This window comes from Hyperolius riggenbachi, chromosome 3 (genome assembly GCF_040937935.1).
Source record: "Hyperolius riggenbachi isolate aHypRig1 chromosome 3, aHypRig1.pri, whole genome shotgun sequence".
NCBI lineage: Eukaryota > Metazoa > Chordata > Amphibia > Anura > Hyperoliidae > Hyperolius > Hyperolius riggenbachi.
Window position 1 is genome coordinate 512,430,524 of NC_090648.1, and position 27,182 is coordinate 512,457,705.

At 45.6% G+C, this 27,182-nt stretch overlaps 1 protein-coding gene across 1 annotated transcript in view; it reads left to right on the forward strand.

The window, feature by feature from the left end:
* The window catches only part of LOC137564483 (proton-coupled amino acid transporter 1-like), a 131,348-nt gene that overhangs the window by 30,737 nt on the left and 73,429 nt on the right, over positions 1 to 27,182 (forward strand). The window contains exons 3-6 of the mRNA XM_068278391.1: positions 2,613 to 2,703; positions 12,026 to 12,114; positions 23,197 to 23,292; positions 26,942 to 27,026. Of these exons, the coding sequence (XP_068134492.1) occupies positions 2,613 to 2,703; positions 12,026 to 12,114; positions 23,197 to 23,292; positions 26,942 to 27,026 (361 nt within the window). The remainder of the gene's footprint in view (positions 1 to 2,612; positions 2,704 to 12,025; positions 12,115 to 23,196; positions 23,293 to 26,941; positions 27,027 to 27,182) is intronic.

The following is a 27,182-nucleotide window of genomic DNA, read 5'->3' on the forward strand; positions in this document are numbered from 1 at the left end:
ACCTGTGACCAAGAATTGAACTTCCTCCCAATCAGTAGCTGATACCCCCTTTCCCATGAGAAATCTATTCCTTTTCACAAACGGATCATCAGGGGGCGCTGTATGACTGATATTGTGGTGAGACCCCTCCCACAGTGTGATGTCAGGACCATGGTCCTGGCAGTTTCCTGTCTGTGAACCTCGTTGCATTGTGGGAAATAGCTGTTTAGAGCTGTTTCCAGCTGCCAAAAAAAGCATAGCAGCATCTCCTCCCAGTGACATCACCGGCCAGCAATAAAAATGTCACCATGTGATAAATGTCAGAATGTAAATCAGGGAGAGGAAAGACTTTACAACGGGCAAACACTGACCAAATCATTTATACGTAATTACTGTAAAAATGAAGCATTTTTTTAATTACATTATTTTCACTGGAGTTCCTCTTTAAGTAGTTAAAGTAAACCTGAGATGATGGAAAGAGAATTTTTGCTGATCTGGGGTTTCCTCCAGGTCCCCTGTAGTCCTCCTGCTCCCTCGACGTCCTTTTAGTCCCCTCCGTAATGCTGCTGTGAAGTCCCAGATCCAGCTGGGATGCGGGCCGCTGCGTATGTACTATTCCAGGCCATGTGCCGCCTCCATCGCTCTCCTGCAGCCAGAAGCGTTCTGCACAAGCGCAGTTACTCTGTGCACGGCCAGAAGCATGCATACACAGTAGTTTGCGCCTAAGCCGAGGAGCAGACAGTATTGGGGCTGAATGGGGTGCCACGGAGGCATCCGGGAATGACACGGGGGGGGGGGGGAGGGTTTTACAAGACTACAGGCAGATGGAAGAGGCCCCAGGTAAGTATGATTCCTTTTGCTGCCTTTATCACAGGTACACTTTAAAGCACACCTGTAGCGAGAATACACTCATTAAATTCGTAGCCCCTCGGATGGAGATGTAATTTGCGGTCTGGCAACCTCCGGATCCCCAAATTACTCTTATGCTCCCCAGATGAGAATGTGTTGGTTTCCATCCTTCTGAGTTCTCCCGGGAAGCCCAGGTCATGTGATGGGGTATTTGTGTATTCAGTGCTAAACCTTTCTATAGGAGGAAGCTGGTGTAATATAAGGTTTGGAAATCCCCAGCGTTGTCTTCTCACAGGTTTCAGCTTTCAGTCTCCTCTCCCCTAAAGCGGATCATGCGAGAGTCAGAGGAGGAGGTTCCTGTACAACGGGTTACGCCAGCGCCAGCTACCTGGGACATTCCTATATCTCACTAATATTATAAATGGGAAAGTTTGGATGTTTGTTACTCGATCACGTAACAATGGCTGAACGGATGTGAATGACATTTGGCACACACATAGTACATTACCTGGAATAAAGTATAGGGTACTTTTTATCCTCCTAACCAAAAAGGGGACAGAGACAAATACAAATTTCACCAGGAAAATGTAAACGGCAGCCATTAATGGCAGTGTTCTCAAACTTTGCCCAAATGGTCACTGGGTGACTGAGCTTAATATTCAGGGAAGTGGGTGGAGCCTATAATAGCCAATCAAAATTCACCTGTTGATTTAAGGGGAATATCTAATTGCTGCCATTCTTACACTGTTATTCTCAAACCTGGTACAAACAAAATATTGATGCCAAAGACCACAAAGCTCACAAACTTGGTCATTGAGTAATTGTGTGTTAGGGTTAGAAAAAGTGGACGGAGCCGACACCAGCCAAATACATACCCGGGCAATGCCTGCTGCACAGAGGAAGATGGCTCACGCAAGTGCAGGAGCACGGACTCAATCAGGCTCTGCTTTTTCCGCCAAAGCCCGAGGGGGTCTGTGCTGCAGTGCGGAGGGGACAGCGCTGGAACTGGCTACTGGGAGGGGACGGGGAAAGCTTGTGGAGGACCCTCTTCCCTGGTGGAGTAACCCTTTATGGCACTTTTTTTCCCTACAGTTTTCCTTTAAGTTCAACAAACTTTATTATGCACCCTGGGCAGCACAGAGGCGTAGTGGTTAGCACTCATGTCTTCCAGCGCTGGATTCCCAGTTCATATCCCAGCCAGGGCACTATCTGCACGGAGTTTATATGTTCTCCCCGTGTCTGTGTGGGTTTCCCCCAGACACTCAGATTTCCTCCCATGTCCAAAAAACATGCAGGTAAGTTAATTGGCTTTTTTTTTTTTTTTTACAATTCCTCTTTAGGCCCACTGTTGTGTCAGAAGTGGCTCAAATGCCAAGCATTGTGTTGCAGCAAAAGACAACCCTATTGTCCATGAAGCTGCAACGCAAATTATCTGCTTCTTTAATTACCCCCTGAATCTGTTTAATGCTGAGATTTAATTTCCTGTATGATCGACGGGTGATCGGACAGGACGTTGTAGCGTGTGTACATATCCAAACTGCTCCCAATCAATAGTGGGATTTATAATCCGATAACTTCACAAAATCGATTCCTTTCTCGATAAAAAACAGATCGGACATGTCAGAAATCAACTTCTGATTCCCGTTTATCGGACAGGAAATTGCATCATGTGTTCCAAGCATAATAGGTGAACTGTACAATATCTGTATAATATAACCGTATATTTTATCTGTATAATATTTCTTAAAGCTAAACGGATATCGTTTCTTTGTTCTCTCTTTCAGATGGTTCCAGACATTGGTACACTTACTGAAAGGGAATATTGGCACCGGGCTGCTCGGGCTGCCCCTGGCTGTGAAGAATGCTGGGATTGTGGTATGACACACATATAAACCTACATTTACATCCGCCAGCTAACTAACCCATCCCATATTCACTGAGACAATGGGAGCAAATACCGCCTTGTATTCTTGTCTTATGTCAATGTAATTCATTCATTTTATTTAACATTAGAAGCATGTATGGGTCATAACCAGATTTTCACTGCCCATTCATTTCCCTTTGACTTGCATAGACAAAGATCTACCCCCCCGGAGATTTTTAAAGAGAAACCATAACCAAGAATAGAACTCCATCCCTATCAGTAGCTGATACCCCCTTTCCCATGAGAAATCTATTCCTTTTCTCAAATGGATCATCAGGGGGCGCTGTATGGCTGATATTGGGGTGAAACCCCTCCCAGAGTGTGATGTCAGGACCATGGTGCTGACATCACACTGTGGAAACCTTGTTGCATTGTGAGAAGTAACAGCTGTTTACAACTGCCAAAAAAGCAAGCAGCATCTCCTTCCAGTGACATCACCTGCCAGCAGTGAAAATGACACCATGTGATAAATGTCAGAATGTGAATCAGGGAGAGGAAAGATTTTACAATGGGCAAACACTGACTAAATCATTTATACATAGTTTTTGTAAACATTAAGCATTTTTTTTTATTACATTATTTTCACTGGAGTTCCTCTTTAAGTAGTTAAAAGAGAAAGATAACAGACAAATATTGAAACTGTGCAGAAGTGGTGTAAAACATAAATGTACCAACGACAAATACAGACCCCATCAAACTGTACTGAGGGCAGTTTTAGGAGACAATGGGGCAAAGAACTCTGACCTCCTGCTTACAATTGGGCAGCTCGGTGGCGGAGTGGAAACATTCTCACGTTGCAGTGCGGAGTCCCTGGTTAGAATCCAGTCAGGGCACTATATGCACAGCGTATGCATGTTCTCCCTACGTCTGCGTGTTTCCTCTGGCCCTAGGCTATAATGGACAATAGTAGAGGTTGAATTGTTTGCTTCTCTGAGTGACATAACTATGTACTCTGTAATGTGCTGCAGGAGATGTCAGTGCTATATAAATACATAATAATAATATGGTAGGACATTAGACTATGACTATGGTAGGATTAGATTGTGAGCTCCTCTGAGGACAGTCAGTGACATGACTATGTACTCTGTAATGTGCTGCAGAAGATGTCAGTGCTATATACATAATAATAATAATATGGTAGGACATTAGACTATGACTATGGTAGGATTAGATTGTGAGCTCCTCTGAGGACAGTCAGTGACATGACTATGTACTCTGTAATGTGCTGCAGAAGATGACAGTGCTATATAAATACATAATAATAGTATGGTAGGACATTAGACTATGACTATGGTAGGATTAGAGTATGTGCTCCTCTGAGGACAGGCAGTGACATGACTATGTACTCTGTAATGTGCTGCAGAAGATGTCAGTGCTATATAAATACATAATAATAATATGGTAGGACATTAGACTATGACTATGGTAGGATTAGAGTGTGAGCTCCTCTGAGGACAGGCAGTGACATGACTATGTACTCTGTAATGTGCTGCAGAAGGTGTCAGTGCTATATAAATACATAATAATAGTATGGTAGGACATTAGACTATGACTATGGTAGGATTAGATTGTGAGCCCCTCTGAGGACAGTCAGTGACATAACTATGTACTCTGTAATGTGCTGCAGATGTCAGTGCTATATAAATACATAATAATAATATGGTAGGACATTATACTATGACTATAGTAGGATTAGATTGTGAGCTCCTCTGAGGACAGTCAGTGACATGACTATGTACTCTGTAAGGTGCTGCAGGAGATGTCAGTGCTATATAAATACATAATAATAATATGGTAGGACATTAGACTATGACTATGGTAGGATTAGATTGTGAGCTCCTCTGAGGAGAGTCAGTGACATGACCATGTACTCTGTAATGTGCTGCAGGAGATGTCAGTGCTATATAAATACATAATAATAATATGGTAGGACATTAGACTATGACTATGGTAGGATTAGAGTGTGAGCTCCTCTGAGGACAGTCAGTGACATGACTATGTACTCTGTAATGTGCTGCAGAAGATGTCAGTGCTATATAAATACATAATAATAATATGGTAGGACATTAGACTATGCCTATGGTAGGATTAGAGTGTGAGCTCCTCTGAGGACAGTCAGTGACATGACTATGTACTCTGTAATGTGCTGCAGAAGATGTCAGTGCTATATAAATACATAATAATAATATGGTAGGACATTAGACTATGACTATGGTAGGATTAGAGTGTGAGCTCCTCTGAGGACAGTCAGTGACATGACTATGTACTCTGTAATGTGCTGCAGGAGATGTCAGTGCTATATAAATACATAATAATAATATGGTAGGACATTAGACTATGACTATGGTAGGATTAGAGTGAGAGCTCCTCTGAGGACAGTCAGTGACATGACTATGTGCTCTGTAATGTGCTGCAGAAGATGTCAGTGCTATATAAATACATAATAATAATATGGTAGGACATTACACTATGACTATGGTAGGATTAGATTGTGAGCTCCTCTGAGGACAGTCAGTGACATGACTGTGTACTCTGTAATGTGCTGCAGGAGATGTCAGTGCTATATAAATACATAATAATAATATGGTGGGACATTAGACTATGACTATGGTAGGATTAGAGTGTGAGCTCCTCTGAGGACAGTCAGTGACATGACTATGTACTCTGTAATGTGCTGCAGGAGATGTCAGTGCTATATAAATACTAAATTCTAGTAATAAAGCTTGGGAGAAGAAAGCAGTGGCAGGGGTGACGTCATTAGAGACTGCAGACAAAGCACTGGGAGTCCCGCCTGTCCTCCGCTTTTTAAATGAATACATTTTGTCTATTCCTGGAAAAAGTGAGCAAATCTAGGCGACCTACTTTAAAACTGACAGCTAAACCGGGAACAAAGGTCCACCTACTTTACTCATTAGTATCTAAATATTCTACTCTATCAATCCAGAATTTCATCTTATTTCAAAGCTGAAGGTTTATCAAAGGGAAAAATGATAAGAAATAAAAAAATATATATACTGTGTGTGTGTGTTTTTATGTTAAAACCAACCTTAAAGAGAAACTCCAACCAAGAATTTAACTTTATCTCAATCAGTAGCTGATACGCCCTTTTACATGAGAAATCTATTGCAATTCACAAACCGACCATCAGGGGGCGCTGTAGGACTGATATTGTGGTGAAACCCCTCCCATAAGAAACTCTGAGTACCGAGGTACTTCCGGCAGTTTCCTGTCTGTGAACCCTGTTGCCTTGTGGGAAATAGCTGTTTACAGCTGTTTCCAACTGTCAAAAAATCAAGCAGCAGCTACATCACCTGCCAGCAGTAAAAATGTCACCATGTGATAAATGTCAGAATGTAAATTGTGGATTTAAAATATTTTACAATGAGCAAACACTGACTAAATCATTTATACATAATTATTGTAAAAATGAAGCCCTTTTTTTTATTACATTATTTTCACTGGAGTTCCTCTTTAAAGGAATCATCAGGCAAAAACAGTAAAATCAGCTTTATTCACCTGGGGCTTTCTCCAGCCCCTTGCAGCCGACTGTCCCACGCTGTCACCTCCGCTTCCCGCCGATGTCCCGGTCTCTGCGCACGGTGCGGAGGCCGACCCCCGAGGTCATCCATACTTTGCCTGCATGAAGCGCGCTGTCAATCATGGCCAAGGGGTCCGCGGCGTACAGCGCAGAGATGGTGTGCAGTAGTTCTGCGTCTGCACAGTACGCCGCGGTCCACGTGGCCATGATTGACAGCGCGCTTCATGCAGGCGCAGTAAATACCTCGGCATCTGTACTGTGCGGGGAGCGGAGCGGTCAGTGTGGGACAGTCGGCTGCAAGGGGCTGGAGAAAGCCCCAGGTGAGGAAAGCCGATTTTACCGTTTTTGACTGATGTTTCCTTTAACCCAAACGTGAGTTAGTCTCGGATGGCGGGCCTAACAGGTGCCCGGGGTTCACGCGGGTGTCGGGAGCCAGCATCTACCACAGAGCGTATATGAACGACGGTAAACGCCAGCGTTATCAACAGAAGCAGGGGTTGATCCCTTTATTATTCAGTTTGCTATAAAGTTTGCCACACACAATACAATAAAATAACGATTTTACAGCAATTTAATAAAAACAATCGGTAGTCCCGAAAAATATAAAGGTTTTTTTCTTTTTTTTTTATAATTAGGGAAAAAATTGACCGCGTGTGTGGTACATTGGTCCGATAAACCTTGGCTTAAAAAGAAATTAAAAAATTGTATCGTGTGTGGCCACCTTTAGAATTTGTCTCGTTTTTTTTCTTTTGTTTATTTGGGCTTTTAAATATTACCGTACTTATTTTCTGTTTAATAGCAACCAGTAAAAATGCTTCTAAACTTGCTAGATCACTTGACTGTAAACTGTCCACGTTTGGCTATCTTTAGATTTACTAAGGTGAGCCTAATGCTGGGAATACGGGTAACGTTCAATTCTCAGCGAAATCTATTAGCCAATTCGATTCTCCTATCTTCTGCTCTTTTTTTTATCTTTTTTTCCATTCACTTGTATGAGAAATCGAGCGGAACAGAACCGAGTGGAGAATCGGTCAGGTCGGAATTTTTATCATTGAAGGCCTCTATCGAAATGATTCTCCTCAAAAAACATAACGTGTATTCCCAGCCTAAAGGTAGCCACACACAATACAATAAGATGTAGAGGAAAGAGGCGACCAGGAGTAATAAAATGTTTTAAAAACAAATGAAATGAAAAAGGCGAGGTGGCTTACCTTAAGGAAGACAAACTCACTTAATAGAGGCATTTTTATTGCACTGGCAACACGTTTTGTGGGTACGTGCCCACCTCCTCAGGCCAAATAGCAGTGCCAAGCAATACTAGTAGCCGCAATTTAAAGAGACTCTGAAGTCTCCTGAAAACGATCTTTTTATTAAAAAAAAAAAAATGTGCTTGACATCTTTGCCCTAACTAAACTGCTGCATCCCAGCCGCAGTGAATTATCTAAATTCCCCCCCCCCCCCCCCCCAAACTCCCTAGGGGGCAATCCGGGCAGCGCTTCCGTGAGAGGCAGAGCTATGAGCCGCAGCTCTGCCTCCATGCCCGTCTGTCAGCCCGGATCGCTGCCTCTCCCCCGCCCCTCGGTCTTCCTTCACTGAGAGGGGCGGGGGAGAGGTGGAGATCCGCCGCTGATAGACGGGCATGGAGGCAGAGCTGCGGCTCATAGCTCTGCCTCCTAGAGCAGCAAAATCCACGTCCAAGAAAGTAATGGATTTTGCAGGGGAGAGGGAGGTGGGATTTAGATAGTGTACAGCAGCTGGGATGCGGCAGTTTAGTTAGGGCAAAGTTGTTAAGCACATTTTTTTAATAAAAAGATCGTTTTTCAGGAGACTTCAGAGTCTCTTTAATAAAAACAATCTGTTGTACAGAAAAATTGAAAGATGTCTTTTTGTTTTTGTGGGTTTTTTTTTTTTTGTTTGTTTGTTTTTTTTATACCTTCGAAACATCTGATCGAATTTTCCATTTATTTATTTGTTTTTGCTCATTTTTGTTCAAATTGAATGATGTAGGGTAGATTGTCAATTTCTTAGTGCATAGACCCAAGCAATTTTTTTTCAGTTTTCAATATTTTTTTTTTTCAATTGAGGAGCCTTGAACACGCACGTGTGTGCGTGTGCTATGAGTATATACCGGTATGTGTGTGTGTGTGTGTGTGTGTGTGTGTGTGTGTGTGCGCGCGCGCTGTGTGTGCTATGAGTATATGTGTGTGTGTACAGTGCGTGCGTGCGTGTGTGCGCGCACTGCGTGTTATATGTGTGTGTGTGTGCGCGCGCTGTGTGTGTTATGAGTATGTGTGTGTATGTGTGTGTACAGTGCGTGTGTGTGTGCGCGCGCGCTGTGTGTGTTATGAGTATATATGTGTGTGTACAGTGTGTGTGTGTGCGCGCGCTGTGTGTGCTATGAGTATATGTGTGTGTGTACAGTGCGTGCGTGCGTGTGTGCGCGCACTGCGTGTTATATGTGTGTGTGTGTGCGCGCGCTGTGTGTGTTATGAGTATGTGTGTATGTGTGTGTACAGTGCGTGTGTGTGTGCGCGCGCGCTGTGTGTGTTATGAGTATATATGTGTGTGTACAGTGTGTGCGCGCGCTGTGTGTGTTATGAGTATGTGAGTGTGTGTGTGTGTGTGTGTGGGGGGGGTACATTGGTTGGATTTTCTCAAATGTTACAATCAATCATAAGGATTTAGTGTAATTCTTGAATTACATTTTTTTTTTTTTTAATTAATAAAAAATTGTTCTTTTTGTCACATTGTCACAGGCTGAGGGCTGGAGATGCTATCAGATTGCCTGTGTGTAAATTCAGTCGCCTCCCTCCTCCCCTCTGCCTCTGAAATCAGTGGCTAGTAATCTCCTCCTCCTGCCCAGACTGAGCTCCCATAAGCCCTTGCTACAGGGCCAAGGCACAAAAGGAGCTGGGGGCGAGGCTTGTTTAGGATATAGATATAGATAGATTAGAGTATTAAAACAAAACAAAAAAGGTATTTGGCTTGAAGAATGCCCTATAAAAACTATATGAAAGGAACACAATTATGCAATGAGTAATAGTTTTTATCTTGCATCCACTTTAAGCAATACCAGTTGCCTTGATGGTCCTGATGATCCTCTGCCTTTAATACTTTCAGCCACAACCCCTGAACAAGCATGCAGCATATCAGGTGTTTCTGACATTGTCAGATCTGACTGGATTAGCTGCACGCTTGTTCCTGGTGTGATTCAGACACTACTGCAGCCAAATAGATCAGCAGGACTGCCAGGTAACTGGTATTGTTTATGAGGAAATAAATATGGCAGCCTCTGTATCCCTCTCACTTCAGGTTCCCTTTATGTTGAGGTACTGAAATAAATGGACTTTTGCACGATATTCTTGTTTTTCGGGAGTCACCTGCAGCTTATGTTAGCTTATACCCCACAAGACCTGGAGAGGATGTAGGATACACTTTCCTGGAATATAGCGGTGTACAGAGTCGGCTTCACTCTTCCCCTGAGCTGCAGATAATATTCCCTTTCATTTGCAGAGTGGCTCTGTGCCGGCTTCGCTGGGAAGGGAGAAGGCTTTCTAGGTCTGTCGCTCTGCTTTGATGACAAATGATGCTATCTTCTTATAATTTACCAACATAATACCCCCGCCAGCTATTCATCATCAGAAAACAGACTCGTTGTGCGTACATGTTGCTAGGCTACAAGGCCCAGATCATAGCGAACTGCAGAACTACAGATCCGCTTCTCTCAACTTCCTCTCTGCTCTAAAATATGAGCAACAGCATAGTAATCTTCAAAGAAAATCATTTCTTTGTTACAGCTGATACAACTCCTGCAATAAATCTGCAGTGTGTCTACGGCTCCAAGCACACTGCAAATCCGTTTTCCGATTCCGTTTCCGATTCCGTTTCCGATTTTCCTTGAATACATTCAACAGAAAAACGGATCAAAAAACGCAGCATGCAGTTAAGATTAAAAATCTGAAAAAGCGGAATCGGAATCTGAAATGCATGCAGTGTGCAAGAGGCCTACTTCCTGCTTTCATGGAAGGGGACATAGGCGTAACATCCTGTGTTTACAAATTAACCTGCCCTGCCCAGGCAGCCGAGAGCTTAAAGCGGTATAAAACTCTGACATAATATTCAATAAAAACATGCATTCCTACTTTTTATATGCCATACGGTTATCATATTTGCTTTTGTGCATAAGTATTATTATTCATTTAGAAATTACAAGTTCCCAAAAGTACAGTTTTTGCTTTCAAAGCTGACTTTGCATTTTATTCATAACTGGTTTTATTCATTATGTAGTGAAGGCAGAAATGCTTTGAGTCTCTGTCTGTGTCCAGGAGCTTCTGCACAGTCAGAGAATGTCACATTCCTCACTTGATACAATTAAGTAAACACAAGATAACATTATCTCCACTTCGGATGCGTCCAGCTTTCCCTGCACTGAACTTTTAAGTCCTGTGTGTAACCCTTTGATTGCTGGTCTAGTAAAAAAAAATGCTGGTTGTATGCAATATGTTGTAAATAATTTTTTTAGAGCAAAGCAGAAATGCTGGGTTTCATTCCGCTTTAACGGATCCATTCTAAATGGACAGATGTGAATGGTTTATATGGCTTGGCATGGGATCTCTTTGCATCTGTTCGGAAACCACTCTGTTTCGTTCCGCTAAAAGGAACGTTTTTATTGCCAGTGTGAATGCGCTCACAGTATGGAACAGACACATCGGCGAGCTCTATGTAGCATCAGGACTGAAGATTAGTGATGTTAGCTACAAGTACTCCTAAGCAAAATTTAAATTGGGTAGCGCTGCCTGCGGCAGAGGAGGGGCTAACCTACCTATGCCGCCACCTATAGCCGATGCAGACCACGTAACTCCACTACTTCCTTCTTCAAGCCCGGAAGTAGCGGTGTTGCGTGGACCGCAAGGGGAACTCATAGGCAGGGCCGAATTTGTACTCTTTGCCGAACAAGGCCACTGTCATCAGCCGGCCTTCTTCAGTATAGGTAACGAGATGACCCCTCCCCCTTCCCTCCGGTATAGATAGCCTGATGACCCCTCCCACCTTCCCTCTAGTATAGGTAGCGAGATGACCCCTCCCACCTTCCCTCTAGTATAGGTTGCCAGATGACCCCTCCCACCTTCCCTCTAGTATAGGTTGCCAGATGACCCCTCCCACCTTCCCTCTAGTATAGGTTGCCAGATGACCCCTCCCACCTTCCCTCTAGTATAGGTAGCCTGATGACTCCTCCCCCTTCCCTCTAGTATAGGTAGCCTGATGACCCCTCCCCCTTCCCTCTAGTTTAGGTAACCAGATGACCTCTCCCCCTTCCCTCTAGTATAGGTAACCAGATGACCTCTCCCCCTTCCCTCTAGTATAGGTAGCCAGATGGCCCCTCCCCCTCCCTCTAGTATAGGTAGCCAGATGGCCCCTCCCCCCTCCCTTTAGTATAGGTAGCCAGATGACCCCTCCCCCCTTCCCTCTAGTATAGGTAGCCAGATGGCCCATCCGCCTCCCTCTAGTATAGGTAGCCAGATGACCCCTCCCCCTTCCCTCTAGTATAGGTAGCCTGATGACTCCCCCCTTCCCTCTAGTATAGGTAGCCAGATGACCCCTCCCCCTTGACCTAAATCCGGCCCTGCTCATAGGTAACATCACTACTGTACATACATGTTTCTCTTTATATTACATGTGACTTCAGAGTCTTTTCACTGGAACACTGCCTAATATATTGTGTTTTCCTCTTTCAGGTGGGTCCCCTCAGTCTGGTGGTGATGGGGATTATTGCCGTGCATTGCATGGACCTCCTGGTAAAGTGCGCCAATCACATCTGCCAGAGGTGAGAGATCTCAACATACAGATAAGTCGTTCAGCTTCTCCCTAAACTGGCCCCAGACTAAGATGGACATGTGACTGTGGGAGGGACTAGATTGTGAGCCACTCTAAAGGTGGTCACACACCATACAATGTTCTAAATATCTGTTCAGTTAGCGATCACGTTTCCTGACTGATTGTAACAATTCAAACATCTGACTAATGTACCACACACCTACATTCAATTTTTCCCCAATGAATAAAGTAATTGAAAGCTCAGCAAAAATTGATTTGAAATGTACATCAAGTAATTGACAATCCATCACACACCATACAACTCTTGATGAAGTTGGTCTAAACTCTCCAACATATCCAATCTCCAAAAATCTAAAAAAAAAAATATGGGAAATTTCGTAGGATTTATCGATCGAAAACAAAATTACTTATTTTTCGGGAAAACCGATCAAATTGGTGAAATATTGGATCTTTTAGTTGTATGGTGTGTGGCCACCCTAAGAGTGGCCACACATATAACATTTTTTCCCATTGATATCTGTCTGATTCAATCACTGATCGAATCTGCTAGAAATCGATGCCCAATTTGGTCAAAATAGATTATGTAAGGAGTTGCTCAATTGGCAGTGGGTCAGGGGCACAGCATTTGATCACAGGACATCCGACATGCAGTTTTGGCAGCAGAGCTTAAGCTCATCTATCCGCTGGACACAGGAAGTAGAGCCCAGCAGCCATGGAGAGAAGACACAGGAAGTAGTGCCCAACAGCTATGGAGAGAAGACGCAGGAAGTGGTGCCCAGCAGCTACGGAGAGAAGACGCAGGAAGTGGTGCCCAGCAGCCATGGAGAGAAGACACAGTAAGTAGTGCTCAGCAGCTATAGAGAGAAGACACGGGAAGTAGTGCTCAGCAGCCATGGAGAGAAGACACAGGAAGTAGTGCCCAGCAGCTATGGAGAGAAGACGCAGGAAGTAGTGCCCAGCAGCTATGGAGAGAAGACACAGGAAGTAGTGCCCAGCAGCTATGGAGAGAAGACACGGGAAGTAGTGCCCAGCAGCTATGGAGAGAAGACACAGGAAGTAGTGCCCAGCAGCTATAGAGAGAAGACACAGGAAGTAGAGCCCAGCAGCTATGGAGAGAAGTCACAGGAAGTAGTGCCCAGCAGCCATGGCGAGAAGACACAGGAAGTAGTGCCCAGCAGCTATGGAGAGAAGACGCAGGAAGTGGTGCCCAGCAGCTACGGAGAGAAGACGCAGGAAGTGGTGCCCAGCAGCCATGGAGAGAAGACACAGTAAGTAGTGCTCAGCAGCTATAGAGAGAAGACACGGGAAGTAGTGCCCAGCAGCCATGGAGAGAAGACACAGTAAGAAGTGCTCAGCAGCCATGGAGAGAAGACACAGGAAGTAGTGCCCAGCAGCTATGGAGAGAAGACGCAGGAAGTAGTGCCCAGCAGCTATGGAGAGAAGACACAGGAAGTAGTGCCCAGCAGCTATGGAGAGAAGACACGGGAAGTAGTGCCCAGCAGCTATGGAGAGAAGACACAGGAAGTAGTGCCCAGCAGCTATAGAGAGAAGACACAGGAAGTAGAGCCCAGCAGCTATGGAGAGAAGACACAGGAAGTAGTGCCCAGCAGCTATGGAGAGAAGACACAGGAAGTAGTGCCCAGCAGCCATGGAGAGAAGACACAGGAAGTAGAGCCCAGCAGCTATGGAGAGAAAACACAGGAAGTAGTGCCCAGCAGCTATGGAGAGAAGACACAGGAAGTAGAGCCCAGCAGCTATGGAGAGAAGACACAGGAAGTAGTGCCCAGCAGCTATGGAGAGAAGACACAGGAAGTAGTGCCCAGCAGCCATGGAGAGAAGACACAGGAAGTAGAGCCCAGCAGCTATGGAGAGAAAACACAGGAAGTAGTGCCCAGCAGCTATGGAGAGAAGACACAGGAAGTAGTGCCCAGCAGCCATGGAGAGAAGACACAGGAAGTAGAGCCCAGCAGCTATGGAGAGAAGATGCAGGAAGTAGTGCCCAGCAGCTATGGAGAGAAGACACAGGAAGTAGTGCCTAGCAGCTATGGAGAGAAGACGCAGGAAGTAGTGCCCAGCAGCCATGGAGAGAAGACGCAGGAAGTAGTGCCCAGCAGCCATGGAGAGAAGACACAGGAAGTAGTGCCCAGCAGCCATGGAGAGAAGACACAGGAAGTAGTGCCCAGCAGCGATGGAGAGAAGACACAGGAAGTAGTGCCCAGCAGCTATGGAGAGAAGACACAGGAAGTAGTGCCCAGCAGCTATGGAGAGAAGACGCAGGAAGTAGAGCCCAGCAGCTATGGAGAGAAGACGCAGGAAGTAGTGCCCATCAGCCATGGAGAGAAGACACAGGAAGTAGTGCCTAGCAGCTATGGAGAGAGGACACAGGAAGTAGTGCCCAGCAGCTATGGAGAGAGGACGCAGGAAGTGGTGCCCAGCAGCCATGGAGAGAAGATGCAAGAAGTAGTGCCCAGCAGCTATGGAGAGAAGACACAGGAAGTAGTGCCCAGCAGCCATGGAGAGAAGACACAGGAAGTAGTGCCCAGCAGCTATGAAAAGAAGACACAGGAAGTAGTGCCCAGCAGCCATAGAGAGAAGACACAGGAAGTAGTGCCCAGCAGCCATGGAGAGAAGACACAGGAAGTAGTGCCCAGCAGCCATGGAGAGAAGACACAGGAAGTAGTGCCCAGCAGCTATGAAGAGAAGACACAGGAAGTAGTGCCCAGCAGCCATGGAGAGAAGATACAGGAAGTAGTGCCCAGCAGCCATGGAGAGAAGACACAGGAAGTAGTGCCCAGCAGCCATAGAGAGAAGACACAGGAAGTAGTGCCCAGCAGCTATGAAGAGAAGACACAGGAAGTAGTGCCCAGCAGCCATGGAGAGAAGACACAGGAAGGAGTGCCCAGCAGCCATGGAGAGAAGATACAGGAAGTAGTGCCCAGCAGCCATGGAGAGAAGACACAGGAAGTAGTGCCCAGCAGCCATGGAGAGAAGACACAGGAAGTAGTGCCCAGCAGCCATGGAGAGAAGATACAGGAAGTAGTGCCCAGCAGCCATGGAGAGAAGATACAGGAAGTAGTGCTCAGCAGCCGTGGAGAGAAGACACAGGAAGTAGTGCCCAGCAGCCATGGAGAGAAGACGCAGGAAGTAGTGCCCAGCAGCCATGGAGAGAAGACGCAGGAAGTAGTGCCCAGCAGCCATAGAGAGAAGACACAGGAAGTAGTGCCCAGCAGCTATGGAGATAATACCTGTCAGTGGACAGGCGAGTGTAAGCTCTGCCAACACTGCATGGCCCAGGATGGTTGGGGGGGGGGGGGGGATATAGATGGGGGGAACTAGCAGGTGGTGGCAACTCCACAGATAGTCAATGGATTTTGACTATGGATGAAATCTATTGTAAGTCTGTCTGTGTACAGTGTGTGGAAGGATTTCATGCCTCGTAGATAGTTGTTGGACCATCCCAACAGCATTTTCAGCTTCCGGGAGCACACTAGTAACGGTCATCTGGTTTCCTGATGAGATGCAGAGATGTAGCAGCTGAAGGACCCCTCCAGTGTCACACAGGCACAGCAGTGGACAGCCTCTGTACGCAGACGAGCTGAAGTACCCCTCCAGTGTCACACAGGCACAGCAGTAGACAGCCTCTGCACGCAGACTAGCTGAAGTACCCCTCCAGTGTCACACAGGCACAGCAGTGGACAGCCTCTGCACGCAGACTACCTGAAGTACCCCTCCAGTGTCACACAGGCACAGCAGTGGAGAGCCTCTGCATGCAGAGGAGTTGAAGGACCCCTCCAGTGTCGCACAGCAGAGGTTCTGTGTTACACTGAAGAGACTTCCATCAGCTCCTCTGTGTGCATAGGCTGTCCGCTGCTGTGCCTGTGTGACACTGGAGGGGTCCTTCACCTGCGAAAGCAGGTAAGGACGTCTGATGCAGACTGTCATGTTACTCAAAATAAATCACTGCTGTTGTTATGTTAACTATTATCCTTTACTCTTCCTGCTACTAGCTTTTTTTTCTTCAGGATCAATAATTTTTTGTTTTATTTTTTTACACATTTCACAATAGTGGGCCTTTAAATTGGGCACCAGCTCTGGCTGATAGAATATCATTAACATTACCAATATTGTATCTGCTGCCCTTACCTACCCCTAACACTAACCTCCACTCTATCTACACCCGACACTTAACAACCCTCTACCTACTACCTCCCCCCCCCCCCCCAACCCCCATGTTAATAGTGCTTCCCCAGGACCCCTGCAGAGTATTGGTGGTGGTGAAATGTGCCCCCGTCTGTGTCCTTCCATCTTTATCCTCACTGGCGCCCGTACTCTGTGACCCTGTGGCATGTATGTATTCTTGTAACATGATGCCGGTATGAATGGGCACCAGCAAGGATGCTCCAGACGCTGCCGCCCCTGGTTCTGACGCTGCCGCCCCTGGTTCTGACGCTGCCGCCCCTGGTTCTGACGCTGCCGCCCCTGGTTCTGACGCTGCCGCCCCTGATTCTGACGCTGCCGCCCCTGGTTCTGACGCTGCCGCCCCTGGTTCTGACGCTGCCGCCCCTGGTTCTGACGCTGCCGCCCCTGGTTCTGACGCTGCCGCCCCTGGTTCTGACGCTGCCGCCCCTGGTTCTGACGCTGCCGCCCCTGGTTCTGACGCTGCCGCCCCTGGTTCTGACGCTGCCGCCCCTGGTTCTGACGCTGCCGCCCCTGGTTCTGACGCTGCCGCCCCTGGTTCTGACGCTGCCGCCCCTGGTTCTGGCGCTGCCGCCCCTGGTTCTGGCGCTGCCGCCCCTGGTTCTGGCGCTGCCGCCCCTGGTTCTGACGCTGCCGCCCCTGGTTCTGGCGCTGCCGCCCCTGGTTCTGGCGCTGCCGCCCCTGGTTCTGGCGCTGCCGCCCCTGGTTCTGGCGCTGCCGCCCCTGGTTCTGGCGCTGCCGCCCCTGGTTCTGGCGCTGCCGCCCCTGGTTCTGGCGCTGCCGCCCCTGGTTCTGACGCTGCCGCCCCTGGTTCTGGCGCTGGCGCTGCCGCCCCGGTTCTGACGCTGCCGCCCCCCCGTTTTAGCCGCTGCCTGTGTGTCATACATATCCCCTGGTTCAGAGGATGCCCCTGGTTCGGTATATTGTTTCCTGGTTCTCGTCCTTTAAACTTACATGCATCTTATGGAGTGGAAAATACGTCCTGTCCTATATACTGTATTGTATACTGTACGTTGCTGCCACCTGCTGGTGGTCATGCAAACCGCCTTCAAAAAAATCATTTTGCTGTCATGTCAATCTCAGAGGAATCAAAATAAATATTTATTTACTATCTGCATCGAAGTTACCGGGCTTTCCCATTCAATGATCTAAAAATCAATAAAAAACAAAAAACAAATCACCTTCATATTGGTCTTTTCTCAGAGTGTCTTTAATATCCTGCAGAGGCTAGCCTCTATCCTGAATAGAATAAAAAATCATCTGGAGGGTGAGCTACAATTTTTAGATACTATAATTTCACATATTTAGTTTTTAAGACTCTTTCCTGGGTCATATTCACTCATGGAGTTTCTGCGAAGTAGTGACTGTGTGCCCACTGTTTGTTTGTTTTTTTTTTTTTTGCAGCTTCTGTATTAATTTACTTGTAGGTATTTATATAGCACTGTTCTGCAGCACATTACAGAGTACATAGTCATGTCACTGACTGTCCTCAGAGGAGCTCACAATCTATTCCTACCATAGTCATAGTCTCATGTCCTACCATATTATTATTATGTATTTATATAGCACTGACATCTCCTGCAGCACATTACAGAGTACATAGTCATGTCACTGACTGTCCTCAGAGGCGCTCACACTCTAATCCTACCATAGTCATGGTATAATGTCTTACCATATTATTATTATTATTATGTATTTATATAGCACTGACATCTTCTGCAGCACATTACAGAGTACATAGTCATGTCACTGACTGCCCTCAGAGGAGCTCACAATCTAATCCTACCATAGTCATAGTCTAATGTCCTACCATATTATTATTATGTATGTATATAGCACTGACATCTTCTGCAGCACATTAGAGAGTACATAGTCATGTCACTGACTGTCCTCAGAGGAGCTCACACTCTAATCCTGTCATAGTCTAATGTCCTCCCATATTATTATTATGTATTTATACAGCACTGACATCTCCTGCAGCACATTACAGAGTACATAGTCATGTCACTGACTGTCCTCAGAGGAGCTCACACTCTAATCCTACCATAGTCATAGTCTAATGTCCTACCATATTATTATTATGTATTTATATAGCACTGACATCTCCTGCAGCACTGTACCGAGTACATGGTCATGTCACTGACTGTCCTCAGAGGAGCTCACAATCTATTCCTACCATAGTCATAGTCTCATGTCCTACCATATTATTATTATGTATTTATATAGCACTGACATCTCCTGCAGCACATTACAGAGTACATAGTCATGTCACTGACTGTCCTCAGAGGAGCTCACAATCTAATCCTACCATAGTCATAGTCTAATGTCCTACCATATTATTATTATGTATTTATATAGCACTGACATCTTCTGCAGCACATTAGAGAGTACATAGTCATGTCACTGACTGTCCTCAGAGGAGCTCACAATCTATTCCTACCATAGTCATAGTCTCATGTCCTACCATATTATTATTATGTATTTATATAGCACTGACATCTCCTGCAGCACATTACAGAGTACATAGTCATGTCACTGACTGTCCTCAGAGGCGCTCACACTCTAATCCTACCATAGTCATGGTATAATGTCTTACCATATTATTATTATTATTATGTATTTATATAGCACTGACATCTTCTGCAGCACATTACAGAGTACATAGTCATGTCACTGACTGCCCTCAGAGGAGCTCACAATCTAATCCTACCATAGTCATAGTCTAATGTCCTACCATATTATTATTATGTATGTATATAGCACTGACATCTTCTGCAGCACATTACACAGTACATATTCATGTCACTGACTGTCCTCAGAGGAGCTCACACTCTAATCCTACCACAGTCATAGTCTAATGTCCTACCATATTATTATTATGTATTTATATAGCACTGACATCTCCTGCAGCACATTACATACAGAGTACATATTCATGTCACTGACTGCCCTCAGAGGAGCTCACACTCTAATCTCTACCATAGCCATAGTCTAATGTCCTACCATATTATTATTATGTATTTATATAGCACTGACACCTCCTGCAGCACTGTACAGAGTACATAGTCATGTCACTGACTGCCCTCAGAGGAGCTAACACTCTAATCCTACCATAGTCATAGTGTAATGTCATACCATATTATTATTATGTATTTATATAGCACTGACATCTTCTGCAGCACATTACAGAGTACATAGTCATGTCACTGACTGCCCTCAGAGGAGCTAACACTCTAATCCTACCATAGTCATAGTGTAATGTCATACCATATTATTATTATGTATTTATATAGCACTGACATCTTCTGCAGCACATTACAGAGTACATAGTCATGTCACTGACTGTCCTCAGAGGAGCTCACAATCTAATCCTACCATAGCCATAGTCTAATGTCCTACCATATTATTATTATGTATTTATATAGCACTGACATCTCCTGCAGCACTGTACAGAGTACATAGTCATGTCACTGACTGTCCTCAGAGGAGCTCACAATCTAATCCTACCATAGTCATAGTCTAATGTCCTCCCATATTATTATTATGTATTTATATAGCACTGACATCTTCTGCAGCACATTACAGAGTACATAGTCATGTCACTGACTGCCCTCAGAGGAGCTAACACTCTAATCCTACCATAGTCATAGTGTAATGTCATACCATATTATTATTATGTATTTATATAGCACTGACATCTTCTGCAGCACATTACAGAGTACATAGTCATGTCACTGACTGTCCTCAGAGGAGCTCACAATCTAATCCTACCATAGCCATAGTCTAATGTCCTACCATATTATTATTATGTATTTATATAGCACTGACATCTCCTGCAGCACTGTACAGAGTACATAGTCATGCCACTGACTGTCTTCAGAGGAGCTCACACTCTAATCCTACCATAGTACTTGTCTAATGTCCTACCATATTATTATTATGTATTTATATAGCACTGAAATCTTCTGCAGCATTTTACAGAGTACATAGTCATGTCACTGACTGTCCTCGGAGCTCACAATCTAATCCTGTCATAGTCTAATGTCCTACCATATTATTATTATGTATTTACAGTGGTGTGAAAAACTATTTGCCCCCTTCCTGATTTCTTATTCTTTTGCATGTTTGTCACACTTAAATGTTTCTGCTCATCAGAAACCGTTAACTATTAGTCAAAGATAACATAATTGAACACAAAATGCAGTTTTAAATGATGGTTTTTATTATTTAGTGAGAAAAAAAACTCAAAACCTACATGGCCCTGTGTGAAAAAGAAATTGCCCCCTGAACCTAATAACTGGTTGGGCCACCCTTAGCAGCAATAACTGCAATCAAGCGTTTGCGATAACTTGCAACGAGTCTTTTACAGCGCTCTGGAGGAATTTTGGCCCACTCATCTTTGCAGAATTGTTGGAATTCAGCTTTATTTGAGGGTTTTCTAGCATGAACCGCCTTTTTAACCACTTTACCCCCGCCCGTACGGATTTCTCCGTCCGTTTTTCCATCCTTTAACCCCCAGGGACGGAGAAATCCGTACTTTGCGCACTCCCGCCGCTGTCCGCGCTCCCGCTCGTAAACACGCCGCCCGCCGCTAGTAAACACGCCGCCGCCCGCTCGCCCGGAGATCAATGAACGGGAAAATCCATTCCCGTTCGTTGATCTTAGCCCTGCAATGATCCGCTGCTCTCCGATGGGCAGCGAGATCATTGTGAAACGATACAAACTTACCCAGCCTCCAAGTACTTCCTCCAAGCTTCCGGAAGGACGCTTGGAGGTCGCATTAAAGCAAAAAGTTACTGTGGCCATCTTGTGGCCAAATAGTAAACTACACCCTACACATTTTTTACATACAAATAAATTACTTTTACACAAAAAATTAACTCATTACCTCCCACACTCCCAATTTATTTATTTTTTTGTAATAAAAAAAAAAATTAAAAAATGTACAATAAAAAAAAATAGTTACCTTAGGGACTGAACTTTTTAAATATTTATGTCAGGAGGGTACAACACTGTTACTTTATAAACTATGGGCTTGTGATTAGGGATGGACGCAAAACTGAAAAAAATGCACCTTTATTTCCAAATAAAATATTGGCGCCAAACATTGTGATAGGGACATAATTTAAATGGTTTTATAACCGGGACAAAAGGGCAAATACATTTCGTGGGTTTTAATTACAGTAGCATGCATTATTTAAAAACTATAATGGCCGAAAACTGAAAAATAATTAATTTTTTTCCCACATTTTTCCTATTTTCCCATTAAAACACATTTAGAATAAAATAATTCTTGGCATAATGTCCCACCTAAAGAAAGCCTAATTGGTGGTGGAAAAAACAAGATATAGATCGTTTAATTGTGATAAGTAATGATAAAGTTATAGACGAATGAATGGAAGGAGCGCTGAAAGGTGAAAATTGCTCTGGTGGTCAGGGGGTAAACCCCCTCAGTGGTGAAGTGGTTAAGGTCATGCCACAACATCTCAATAGGATTCAGGTCAGGACTTTGACTAGGCCACTTCAAAGTCTTCATTTTGTTTTTCTTCAGCCATTCAAAGGTCGATTTGCTGGTGTCTTTTGGGTCATTGTCCTGCTGCAGCACCCAAGATCGCTTCAGCTTGAGTTGACGAACAGATGGCCGGACATTCTCCTTCAGGATTTTTTGGTAGACAGTAGAATTCATGGTTCCATCTATCACAGCAAGCCTTCCAGGTCCTGAAGCAGCAAAACAACCCCAGACCATCACACTACCGCCACCATATTTTACTGTTGGTAGGATGTTCTTTTGCTGAAATGCTGTGTTACTTCTACGCCAGATGTAACGGGACACGCACCTTCCAAAAAGTTCACCTTTTGTCTCGTCGGTCCACAAGGTATTTTCCCAAAAGTCTTGGCAATCATTGAGATGTTTTTTTAGCAAAATTGAGACGAGCCTTAATGTTCTTTTTGCTTTAAAAGTGGTTTGCGCCTTGGATATCTGCCATGCAGACCCTTTTTGCCCAGTCTCTTTCTTATGGTGCAGTCGTGAACACTGACCTTAATTGAGGCAAGTGAGGCCTGCAGTTCTTTAGATGTTGTCCTGGGGCCTTTTGTGGCCTCTCGGATGAGTTTTCTCTGCGCTCTTGGGGTAATTTTGGTTGGCCGGCCTCTCCTGGGAAGGTTCATCACTGTTCCATGTTTTTGCCATTTGTGGATAATGGCTTTCACTGTGGTTCGCTGGAGTCCCAAAGCTTTAGAAATGGCTTTATAACCTTTACCAGACTGATAGATCTCAATTACAGTACTTTTGTTCTCATTTGTTCCTGAATTTCTTTGGATCTTGGCATGATGTCTAGCTTTTGAGGTGCTTTTGGTCTACTTCTCTGTGTCAGATAGCTCCTATTTAAGTGATTTCTTGATTGAAACAGGTGTGGCAGTAATCAGGCCTGGGGGTGACTACAGAAAGTGAACTCAGGTGTGATAAACCACAGTTAAGTTATTTTTTTAACAAGGGGGGCAATCACTTTTTCACACAGGGCCATGTAGATTTGGAGGTTTTTTTTTCTCACTAAATAATAAAAACCATCATTTAAAACTGCATTTTGTGTTCAGTTGTGTTATCTTTGACTAATAGTTAACGGTTTTTGATGAGCAGAAACATTTTAGTGTGACAAACATGGAAAAGAATAAGAAATCAGGAAGGGGGCAAATAGTTTTTCACACCACTGTATATAGCGCTGACATCTTCTGCAGCACTGTACAGCGTACATAGTCATGTCACTGACTGTCCTCAGAGAAGCTCAGAATTCATGTGTCAGTGTTATTAAATCCTTAGTCTGCTGGTTTGTTTTCTTGTATTACTGACCTGTTATGTTTTGTCCCCTCCCTGTAGGAGTCAGCGCCCGTTTGTGGACTATGGAGATGCGGTGATGTTTGGGATGGAGTCCTCCCCCAGCCATTGGCTGAGAACGCACTCTGTATGGGGGAGGTACTGTAGCATTTCATTGTTGTCACTTGATAATCCAATGATTGGTTCTGAGTGACGTGAAAGCAGATTTGTTTGGTTGGCAGCCGTTCAAAGATGCAACAAGCAGCACAAGAGACCGCCAATGATCGGCCAGTCTCACCACTTCCATTCAGCATGAGGGGCAGCATATTCTAAATGCTATGATCAGATTGTGTATAAAGTCCCGTACTAATCTCGTGATTTTACCGATGGTTTCCCGACGTCAGGTGATTTTTTTTTTTTTTTTTTGATTTTTTTTTTTTGATTGATGAGCGGTTGTTTACGCGATCTCGCAATGTGAGTAAAACCGCACAATCACGCGAACGTCACTCAGCGTTCCGCAGCGATAGCGACCGTCGCGGCTGATTGGATCTCTAAGATCCCCGATAACTCCCACGCAACGTCTCGTGATTGCTTGAAGTCTCGTCGCGCCCGTCGTGTAACATCGCGCACACCCGCCGGCCAGAAGATGGATCGGGGGAGCGCTTGTCGTCAGGGAGACGGCGCTGGATCCATCTCCCCGCATCATGAGGTAAGTACTTTTCTTAAAGAGAACCTGAACGGGAAATAAAGTCAGAATAACCATACACAGGCCATACTTGCCTCCTGTGTAATCTTCTCCTCAATCTCTTTCTCCTCTCCCGCGTCCTGGTCAGCACACTGTTACACTGTAATATCGCCCACTTGAGCCATAGTGGTTAAAGAAAAACAAGCATGCAGCTAATCCAGTTACACTTCAATCAGAAATGCCTGATCTGCTGCATGCTTGTCCAGGGATAATATTTATTTCCTTTTAAGCAATACTAGTTACCTGGATGTCCTGCTGATCCTCTGCCTCTAATACTTTAAGCCATAGCCCCTGAACAAGCATGCAGCAGATCAGGTGTTTCTGACACAAATCTGACAAGATTAGCTGCATGCTTGTTTCTGGGGTGATTCAGACACTTTAGCAGCCAAAGAGATCAGCAGGACTGCCAGGCAACTGGTATTGTTTACCAGGAAATAAATATGGCAGCCTCGGTATCCCTCTCACTTACTACAGGTGTGTTTGAACATGTACTTGTAGGCAAACATAATGGAAAAAATTATATACTTGCTTTATAAAGAGAGAAGCCTCGGGATCCTCTTGATGCCTCCTGTGTTCTCCCAGAGATCACTGCTGCACATGGACCTCTGGAACAACTCCGACAAAAGCTGTATGAGCACAGCCATATTGCGGCTGCGTGAGTACGGCCGTGCCTGTGCAGTTAGCCAGAGCCGCTAGACTACAGTGTGCTCCGTGCTGCACAGGCAGGCAGGCGTGGGTGCTGCGCAGGCAGGCGTGGGTGTTGCGCAGGCAGGCGTGCGTGAGTGCTGCGCAGGCAGGCGTGCTGGGCGTGCATGGGTGCTGCACAGGCGGGCGTGCGTGGGTGCTGCGCGTGCATGCGTTCATGTGTGGGTGCTGCACAGGCGTGTGTGGGTGCTGCACAGGCGTGTGTGGGTGCTGCACAGGCGTGTGTGGGTGCTGCACAGGCGTGGGTGGGTGCTGCACTGGCGTACGTACGTGGTTGCTGCACAGGCGGGCGTGGGTGCTGCACAGGCAGGCGTGCGTGGGTGTTGCGCAGGCCGGCGTGGGTGCTACACAGCCATGCTCATAGACAGTGCAGAGGGCAGTCAATGGCCTCAATTCACTAAGCGTCTCTCCTGTCTTTAATAACGTTTCTAGAGTTATCACCATGTAAAGTGAAAGATGACCGGCACTTCTATTCAATAGCGTTATCACCATGGTGACGAGGCATGTAGCATTCAGGAAACATTTTACCTCAGGCAAACCTAAAGTTATCTCTTCTGTCTTTAAGTTAACTCTTCAATCCTTAAAATATCTCCAGAGTTAAAGACAGGCTGTTTATTAACTGTGTGTGAAAATAACTACAGAGGAAGTAACTTAAGGAATGGTGAGATAAGATAACTCTCTCACTGTGTGGAGGTAAGTTTTCTCTTGCCTTATTATCTCCAGCATGATATTAGTGAATTGAGGCCTATATCTTCAGAAGGGTCCCGGACAGCAGCGATAGTGTCCAGGACACAGGAAGCCTCTGGGGGATTCCAAGCCTTCCCTCTCCATAGGTATGTACTGTATTTTTTTGGACTATAAGACGCTCCTGACCATAAGACGCACCCAGGTTTAGAGGACAAGAACCAGGGGAAAATATATAGTAAACCTGGATCCATGGTGAAGGGGCATCTTGTGGATTAGGCCCCCTTTGTAACTCATGCCTCCTTGTACCTCTTGTGTCTCCTTATGTTTCCTCTGCCCTCCTTGTGTCCTACTCTGTCCTCCTCTATGCCCCTTTGTGTCCCCCTTGTATCCTCCTCTATGCGCCCTTGAGTCCTCTTCTATGCCCCTTTGTGTCTCCCTTGTGTCCTCTATGCCCCTTTGTGTCCTCCTTGTGTCCTCCTCTATGCCCCTTTTGTGTCCTCCTTGTATCCTCCTCTATGCCCCTTTGTGTCCCCCATGTGTCCTCTGCTATGCCCCTTTGTGTCCCCCTTGTGTCCTCTATGCCCCTTTGTGTCCCCTGTGTCATCCTCTATGCCCCTTTGTGTCTCCCTTGTGTCATCCTCTATGCCCCTTTGTGTCTCCCTTGTGTCCTCCTCTATGCCCCTTTGTGTCCTCCTTGTATCCTCCTCTATGCCCCTTTGTGTCCTCCTTGTATCCTCCTCTATGCCCCTTTGTGTCCCCCATGTGTCCTCTGCTATGCCCCTTTGTGTCCCCCTTGTGTCCTCTATGCCCCTTTGTGTCCCCTGTGTCATCCTCTATGCCCCTTTGTGTCTCCCTTGTGTCATCCTCTATGCCCCTTTGTGTCTCCCTTGTGTCCTCCTCTATGCCCCTTTGTGTCCTCCTTGTATCCTCCTCTATGCCCCTTTGTGTCCTCCTTGTATCCTCCTCTATGCCCCTTTGTGTCCCCCTTCTGTCCTCCTCTATGCCCCTTTGTGTCCCCTTGTGTCCTCCTCTATGCCCCTTTGTGTCCCCCATGTGTCCTCCTCTATGCCCCTTTGTGCCCCCCTTGTGTCCTCCTCTATGCCCCTTTGTGTCCCCCTTGTGTCCTCCTCTATGCCCCTTTGTGTCCCCCATGTGTCCTCCTCTATGCCCCTTTGTGTCCTCCTGTATCCTCCTCTATGCCCCTTTGTGTCCCCCATGTGTCCTCCTCTATGCCCCTTTGTGTCCTCCTCTATGCCCCTTTGTGTCCCCCATGTGTCCTCCTCTATGCCCCTTTGTGTCCCCCATGTGTCCTCCTCTATGCCCCTTTGTGTCCTCCTCTATGCCCCTTTGTGTCCCCCATGTGTCCTCCTCTATGCCCCTTTGTTTCCCCGTGTCCTCTGTTTGTCCCCCTGTGTCCTCCTCTGCATGGGCACAGTACAGGGAGTCCCCGGCATTGCGGCAGGTTGGAGGTTGGTATTGGCAGCGTTCACAAGTCAGGAACTCCCTGCATTTGGACTGGAAGACACAGTGACTTTTTTTCCCCACTTTTAGGGAAGAAAAAGGGACTCTTATAGTCCAAAAAATACAGTATATCTTTTTTTACATTCGGTTTGCCTTGGTTTAGCTTCAACTGTAATTGTAATTATATTTTTCTCTGTTTTCTTCTCCCAGGAGAATGGTCGGGTTCTTCCTCATTCTGACCCAGCTGGGATTCTGCTGTGTTTACTTTGTCTTCCTGGCTGACAATGTTAAACAGGTGAATATTACTGGGATTTCCCCATTGGGGAGCCCCCACCCCTTCATGTCTTGCTGCGGATGACCTCACAGGAAGTGGGGAAAAATCTGCAATGGGGGGTCCACTGAAAAAAAAAAGTGCACTTCACTATAAAGGACATTTGAAGAACAGTCCTTA